Source organism: Oryzias melastigma, linkage group LG13, assembly GCF_002922805.2.
Source record: "Oryzias melastigma strain HK-1 linkage group LG13, ASM292280v2, whole genome shotgun sequence".
Lineage (NCBI taxonomy): Eukaryota > Metazoa > Chordata > Actinopteri > Beloniformes > Adrianichthyidae > Oryzias > Oryzias melastigma.
In genome coordinates this window covers 22,786,918-22,795,559 of record NC_050524.1, presented here as the reverse complement: position 1 = coordinate 22,795,559, position 8,642 = coordinate 22,786,918, and the positions used below count along the sequence as shown (strand labels likewise).

The window sequence follows — 8,642 nt, the reverse complement described above, 5'->3', positions numbered from 1 at the left end:
TCGCAACCGCCCTACAGGTGGATACGGGCTATCTACAGGGAAAATGGGTAAACCTGCACAGGTAATTCACATGAAATATTAAGGTTGCAGACTGCTTGGTAAACCTGTCGCGCAAAAATATTCAAGCAACCTTTTTGTCTACGGGCATTACTGCACACAGCAGATTGTAGCAAAAACTTAAGGGTAAGTAAAGGTGAAGTAGGGGAGATGCTTATCATGGGATGATTCTGCTCTCCTTGCATGCAGCCTGACTGTTAGGAATGAGGAAATTAAACAGAGTGTAGTTTGCGTGGGCATCCTACAGGTGTCCTACAGGTACTGACGTATCACGTGCACACCCTGTGACAGTAACAGCCAGTACTGACAGCTTACTAACGACATGAGTGCGGTGTATGCCACACGCACAACAATGGTGCATTCCATTTTCCTAATGTCCCTTGAGGTGGTCGTATACGAGCCTGAAGGAAACTGGAACACATATCAGCGCTACCCTTAAGATGAAGCCTCTCCACGACCCTCCATGAGCCCAAAAACCTGTACGGTTGGCTAAAGCTGAACCCCGAGGACTTAAAAACCAAAGTTTATAAAGAATTTCTAAGCTTTTCTGCTTTTAATATTCCTGCAAAAAATTTAGAAACATTTAGCTCAAGGTGGACTTTAATGAAATCCATCTGGTCTGAACAGAACGGCACATAAACCCACCTCTATTTTCAGTTTTTCTGCCCTGAAATAACTTTTTTGGTCCACCAGCGAAGAAAATCTCTCAAATTCATCTGTACAACATCTTCTTTCCATCATTTTCAAACCTGCTCTGGTTTAACGATAATGGGATTTTTTCAGCAGTTTAGCAAATGAAAAGTTCTGACAGCTTAAAAATGATTCAATGCTTTTGCCTTCATGACCTCTTTGGTCAGTTGGACAAAGAAATTATTGTGAAGATCAAAGTTGTCGATGCGGGACTTGACCTGCAAAATCAGGCCTTCATGCCAAAATGCCGAGCCGTTTGTCACAAAAAAGGTCATTCTGTTTTTCTACAATTTACTGAGGTGCAGATGAAGGAGGTTCAGGCGGCAGCGAGATGCTCTGCTGGAGTGTGATCGCATTCCAGCTTTAGCAACATTCACTCACATCTTTTAGGGCCTTTTCTTTGTGCTGTGTGATCACAAAGACACGGAGCATGAATCTGGGAGGGTGAGCCTTTAAACTCATGCCTACACCTGCTTCATTATTTGATTTTTTAAAGTATATTTAAATACACTTTAAATATATATCTAAACAATTTTGACACTTTTTTTGAAATTTTACATTTTTATATTAATGATGGATGCACCTTTCTGCATCTATCTGTCTGTCTGTCCATCCATCCATCCAAAACCTAGGATGGTTTTTTGCTTTAAACTAACCTACCATTGAACACGGTGGTGGTAGTGTGATGGTCTAAGCTGAAATGTGCTGAGTTTCTGTTTATGCAGTAAAACATCTCAGTGTAGTGCTACGTTCACAACGCTGTTGGCGATGCGCATTCAAGTGACAGGTACTATAAATGTATATTTCGGCCTTCTGTGCTCAAAACTTTAAGGTTCACACAAGCTACACACGTTTTTACGACTGTTTTCAGGCTCCGTGTACAAAACGTGCAGCCATTGAACACTGTCTTCAAGTCAAATCAAGTCAAACCTTGACCAATCAAGGACTCAGATTTGGTGGTGACAAATGGATTTGCGACATTAGTACCACCTAAATGTTTTGCACCACGCCTCTTCCAACTGCAGGTGGCAGACATACGCTGGTCAACAGTTGCGTAAAGAAGAAGTGGAAGCACCCCCCTGCCTGTTCAGTGTGAACACAACGGGTTATAAGCATATTCAAGAACCCGTGTTTAGCACAATCTTGAACGTGTGTCACAAGCCGATGTGTCCATAGCTTAACTAACTTCTAAACCAGCCTCAAAGTGAATTATTCTAGACTTTAAGGTCAGGGAGGAACTACTTTTCCAGAGGAGGAGGCAAGTTTGGACTCGTAGCATCGGACATCATCTTTATCATCTATGCGTAGCGTCAATTAAAATATTGGGATAGGGACAAACACTTTGAACATTACTCTACATAGATATAAAAAAATAATTCACTTAGAAGTTTTAAAGCTGTCCAAGGAAGTAATGAAGATCAACCTGCTAACAGACACTTGACCTCTGCTTAGGGGCTAAACTGCAACAAGTTACAAAAATATATATGGGTCACTGTCGCTGCTATTTCTCTGAAACCTGAATGTCAACCAGCAGATGAATCATAAGAATGTGTGCTTAGGTGACACCCCAGGAATGAACCGCTGTCAAAGAACCAGACAAAGAGGCAGGATAAAAAGAATGCAGTCGGGCGAGACCTTTGCTGCGTAATGCGGCTGCAGGAGGTTACAGTAACGCACACAAACACGTAATCTGCTTGAATGAAACCCAGAAAAGCCTGATTTCACTGGAGCACGTGAGATCTTTATCACGGTGGAGGCATTCAGGAACAAACAAAGCAACAACTCAGATGCGGCACAACATAACGCAGAACCGTGCACAAGTTTGTTATTGTTCCTCTAACTGAAGGAGACACACACATGGATCAGTCGACGCATGTTTTTCCTAAGAATCCAGCGAGTGTTTTATGTCTGAATTAAAGGTGAGTGTGTGCGTGTAGATGTGGTGTTTCTTTGTGTGCCTCTGTGACTGTGAGCAGACACACTACATCTCCAGGTAATTGGATCTGAGCTCAACATGTCAACATTCGCATCCAATCAAATATTTTCTCTATTTCCATGCCAACATTAAATCCCTTCACAACATAAATCAGAAACACACACACACGCACGTGCACTGCTAGATGATACAAGCGAGGCTACACAAGAGCACAGCGATTTAACATTTCAGGTATCAGCCTGTCATAAACCACACAAATGAAAAAGAAGAACTAAGAAGAGGGGAAGAACACTAATGGAAGACTGCAAAAACAAACGATTCCACTGAAAAATGACTGAAACTCAGTCTTTCATTTCCTCTTTCTTACATGATTGCAGCTGCTTTGTGTTTCATCTCATGGACACACAAACATTACCAGAAAGGATGAAGGGTTTGGACTTTTAGAGTTCATTTCAAACTGCGGAAAAGCCCAGCTTGCACACAGAGTTGTCATTGCAGCTACACAACCATGGGTGTGTGTCAGAGTGGCGTTCATTGTATTGTTCAAGGACACTCAAGTGTGTGAAGGGGATCCAATCACAAACAGAAGAAGCATAGAAACTTACCTCTGTCTGAGACGTTTTACAGACTCACAAATTCAAAAGGGACAGAAAAACACTTATAAGTTTGTTAAAGTGGAGATCAGAGGATGGAGAGAAAAAGGAGGAAGAGCTGGACAGGAGAAGAGCATCTTCTTACCTGGAGATGTTCGGACAAGGTGGCGGGCTGCCTGGAGCTCAGGGATGGAGCCGAACTCTCCTCGGGGCGCAGAAACACTTGCTGACCGCGTCTGTGGGCATCAGAAACAACAGTGTGACCCTCTTTGCATCTGTGAGTGTAATCTGGCGTGTGCACGTGAAGGCAGCAGCTGAAAGTCTGAGTGATAAACTCCTGTGGAAAAAACACATCTTATCCAGAGGGAGTGCAGGAATTCAAAAGGGGTGTGTGCGAGGGAATGCAGGTGAAAAGGTGAGTGTGTTGACATGTGTGAGGCTCTTACAGGTCCTTTGCCTTTTTCCTCTCGATTGCGGTCATGTCATCTCCACCTGTCGTACGCAGAGAGAGCGCTGGATTCACGCACACATTCACACACACACACGCGGCGGCAGCGGCGGCGCACCGGTGTGCTCGCTCGCACTGACAGGCTGAGGCGCACACTGGAGCTCCGGCACCACGAGCTGCAGCGCAGAGCTGAGCGCAGTCCCTCCTCCTCCTCCTCTCTCCTCCCACCTCTCCCTCGCTCTCTATTGCCGGTCCTCCTCTGGGTCTTACTGCCTCCCTCAGACCTCCCCTGCTCCTCCTCAACAGTGAGCACAACACTTACAACTGATATGTGGACTAAACTCAACTCTTGACTTTAGTTGATGGGAATTTCTGTCACATCCTGGAGTCTTGACCTACAACACGGTTTGGACTTACAGGAAACGTGGTGAAAGATGAGCAGCACACAGAGAGAGACCTCACAGACGGTGAAGCAAACCCGCCTGCAGCTCCAAAGGATTCAATGGGCTGTACCTTACAAAGACTGTGCTAATACTGGGGATGCTGTAAAGATCTGACAGTTCACCTCTTTTGGAATCTTTTCTATTGGTTTCTGTCACCAACTTCAGAACTTCAGTTACCTTAAAAGGTATTTGAAGTTCTAGTTACTTCACGGCTTCTTAATGACTGTTCTGAGCCGACTGTTAAACTTCTCCAAATCATTTAAAAGACACTTTTCATGTTTTATATGATGGTTTGGCCTTTTTTCTTTGATTCCGGCTCTGCTTTCCAAGTTTTGTCTTTATTCATGAACTTTATTTCTTTTTTTGCCATCAAACTAGTTCTTTTACAGCCCTCTACAGCTATATTTGCCCTTCAAGCTCCTCCAAAAACCACCAGACACTTCAGACAGAACAGCAGTGCCATTGATACGTGAGTCTGTCGTTGTCCTGAGTGGTTCCCTAAAGTCCGACACCGATCATCTTTTGATCTACGGTAAAACTGTGGTCTTTTAATCATGATTATGAGGTTTTTAGAAAAAAATATATTTTCTGGGGGATTAACTACTGCAGCTCTGCGGAAACAATAAGAAATTCACTTTTGAGCTGTGGGCGGTACCATTGCTGCAGAGCAAGCCCCCCAACTTCCCATCATCTGTAACTCCAGCTTAACATTACCGGTGCAACAAAAATGACGAGCAGTTTTGGGGCTATCCAGAAGTACAGTTTTAAGCCAGCTCAGATGAGGAAAACAAAGACAAATCTAGTTGTCTACAAGTGGACGCATCAGAATGGAGCAGAGCAGGGAGCTTTTGGCTTGCAGTTGTAGATTCTTGGCCACACCTACATGCTTTTCCAACAGCATTTTTTCATCTGCTCTTGATTCACAGTGATTTTAAACTTAACTGTATACCTATATGTCCCCCATCATATAAAAAATGCCACAAGAACATTCTAAAAACACCAAAGACATGATTTAATGTCATTTTTTGTTTGGAGAATCCAGACATGGACAGCCTCCCTTTGGAGTGGTCCTTCTATAATATCCAGAGAGGGGGCGTGTTCCTTCACATGCGTTTTTAAACAAAATGGCAGTACAAAACACAAGGAATGAATTTACTGTAGCTTTTCAGCTACAAACAAACTATGAATGGCAGCTGTGAAATAGCAGTGGGGTGAGCAATCCCACCACAAACTCCTACAGCCAAGAATAAAGTGTTCCCTCGCTATATTGTGGATCACCTTTTGTGGTTTGACTGTTAAATAGATTTTTATTTTTTGTACAATTTTAGATTTTTTTTTTCCTGCACATTTTGTTCTGCTTCCTGATTGGCTGGAGACCTTTGTCAATCAATCTCCTCTGTGCCATGTCTCCAGTAAACAAACCTTTCACTTTCCCCAATCTAGATAGATTTTATGTGAGAGTTCAAATATAAAAAATGTGAAAATGATCATGTCTGTTTGAAGTGCATAAGGTGTGTAGTGAGGGGTTCAAAACATCTGTAATCCTACTTTGCAGATTTCCACTACAGCAGGTTAGAGCACAACTCCTGAGAAAAACAAAAGTCCTCCGTACAACAATTACAATATATTATGTACAATTTGTTGCAACATTTTAAGTTATATTATTGCATTAAAGCAGTTTGTTTTCTGGTTGTGGTGACAGACACCTGAGACGCTCCTCTGCATGCTTTGAGTGAAGAAAATCCTCTAATCAATGACACTAACCTAGCTTCTTTGTTGTGCAGAAGTTGTGCAGAAGTTGTGCAGCTTTGATCTGTTGTTGACAGAGTTTAAGGTCAAACTGGTGTTTGTTTCTGTGGTGCAGCTCAACTAGCTGTATCTTGTTGATGCTAAATGTTGCATAGATGGTTTTGGTATTTGAGACAAAGTGGTAAGAAGGTTTGAATGATATATTCTGCTTTAAATGCTCCACCTGCAAGATGTGTAGTGAACATGTGAGTTCACACCTTGGAATCCTTGAAGTTCGTCTAATCCTGGATTCACATTAATGCAGGCGTTCACAGTGAATGCGAATTGCATGGCGAATTCTTGTCCTCCGCCTCTGTTTAGACGTGCGACAAATTTGTCACTTTTCCAAAAATGTGTTTGTAAACTTGGTGCTCCCAGTGAGTGTGGAAGGAACGACCGTCAAAAATGATTAGCCTTGTGGAAGCATTGAGTGTATTTTTCAATACAAAAGACACATATGATGTTGATCAGGTTTATTTATTCTAAAGAGCTTTATAAAATCATGAGTAATCATGTCTCCACGTCTGGGTTCATGAGATCATTCAGAGTATCTCCCTGGATGGTAAAGTCCGCTATTTACTGCAAGAGCTGCATTTGAATTACAGGCGCTTTCAGCGGTACTTCTGTCAACTCAATGATTTGTTGTCCCGTATTAGTCTTAATAAAAATAAGTAAAAAATGAGAGCAACTTTTCATTATTGTCTCCATACAAATAAAGCAAGTTCAGTAGGAGAATGATCAGATTCTCCATGTTGGTTTTGGACTCCACCCACTTATTACATCATCAACACGTCATGAGCTAAAGCTTAGCTCATGATTGGTTGATGCAAAGAAAATTCTTCATTAAGGTCCAGATATTGGAACTCGTGCATCAAAATTTTTGTCGCACCACCTGAAACACCCTGTTGTCAGAGTGCCACATCCAACAATCAAATCACACTGCAGGACCTCCAATCGTGTCTGTGAACTGAGTTTACACTGAAACAGGCCTCCTCTGCACCGCAAACCGCATTCAGTAAGAACACTGTATAAGGGATGAAATAAATTGTCCGGATCATTTCTATGTTTTAGTTTTGCTTCACACATTCTCCATAGTTCATGTCAAAGGCACTAAACTGTCCCACAAAGAAACACAGATGGATGACAGAACCTCAGCTTTAGAACAAGTTAATTCAGTTTGGTAAAATAGAACTTCCACAAAAATGGAAGACATTTCCAGGTTTTGCCTCTGTGACTGGATTCTGTCAATTGTAGCGGGGTTCATTCTCTTCTTCTGGGGTCTTTTAACCGACAAGTGAGTTCATTTTTTAGCAAGGGTTTATGGAAACATTAGGAAAAACAAGCTAAGACTGTAAGAAACTGTCAATTCTTCATACAACAAAACAAAGTGTTTTTTTTGTTTGTTTCAGCAGATGCTGAGCTGTATTTGGAAACAGTCAGACTTAAGTTATGTTAATTACAGAGCTCTCTTTTGTGTTTGCACTCCCAACACCCCATATACACCATATCCCTATTTTTATATCGATTAATTAAGCAGCAGCTGTGTGCAGAACTTCGATAAAAACTAATCCAAGTTTTCCCCTGGTAAAATATCACTTGGGTTGCAAAAGATAATTTTTTTGCAGAACTTTTCAAGCGGCGAGTCACCACTTTTGCTGTTCACCCAAACACAGTGAACTGCAGCAAACAGACTCCTTTCAGGAGGAGATGCTGTCAGAAAACAGGAGAGCTGGAGGAAACACAAATCCAGGAAATACAAAGGGCAAGAAGCAAGAAGCACCTACTTTAAATCTACAAGGCAGTCAGAGTTCATGCCCCAGAATGAGGAGAACAGAAATGATAAAGAACAGACTAAGATACAGATGAGATTAGAGCATCAATGAACCATCACTTTAGCAGATCTAAGGATGGTTTGAGGCACTCTGTATCTCTTTTTTTCATCCATTCAGCATTTGTGCATCATTCTGCCAAAGGATTCATCTGATACCTTTCTGGGTGGAGCTACCGCATGTCAAAGCTGAAGCAAAGTCACACTGCAATGGAGCAACACATAATCAGCAGCAGCATGCGTCACAGGGAAACCCACACAAAGCCCAAAATGTTGACACACCTGCACAGCGTGGAGACACAACCCTCTGCTTCCCTGTGAAAGCAAACTTCCCAGCAAGCATTGTTCTGCTGAAAGAGATTTTTTTTTTTAAATTGGACTTCTAAGTTTGATGGAGTTTGTTCTCTGCTGATGACAGATGTGATGGAAGCTCAGACTTTGGTCCTCAAATGCAAAGACCTGCAGGTGAGCTGCAGAGGTGGTGCTAACCAAAACAGTCCATTTCAAAGCTCAGAGGGAGGAAAGAGACTCCACAAACGTGCAAAAGAACAATCTAAATTTGTAGAAATACATTCAAATATGGAGGCATTTTGCAGGTTTATGAAACATTTATTTTGAGTGGCCTGATACTTTCATAAATTCACATTCCTTGATGTAAAAGGCCGTTTCTCTTTAAGGCTCACACTTTTACACGCTGTGAGGTTAATTGAGGTGACGCAGTAGAAATTTACTAATGTCTCAGTCGCTGTAAGAGTTGTCATTTTCATCTATAATTGTTATGTTATTAGCTGTTGCTGCACATGAAGCCATTCTTTTTTTTAAATTCACAGAAGCTGTCATTTTTTCATGTTTTTGTTCC

At 41.9% G+C, this 8,642-nt stretch overlaps 1 protein-coding gene across 3 annotated transcripts in view; it reads right to left on the bottom strand.

Moving 5' to 3' along the window:
- The window catches only part of LOC112149660 (cGMP-dependent 3',5'-cyclic phosphodiesterase), a gene marked incomplete at its 3' end in the record, with an annotated part of 200,241 nt that overhangs the window by 135,996 nt on the left and 55,603 nt on the right, over positions 1-8,642 (bottom strand). For 2 of the 3 annotated variants that reach the window (XM_024277489.2, XM_024277490.2), the window contains 1 exon segment: positions 3,422-3,512. In XM_024277489.2, the coding sequence (XP_024133257.1) occupies positions 3,422-3,512 (91 nt within the window). 3 annotated transcript variants of the gene reach the window in all.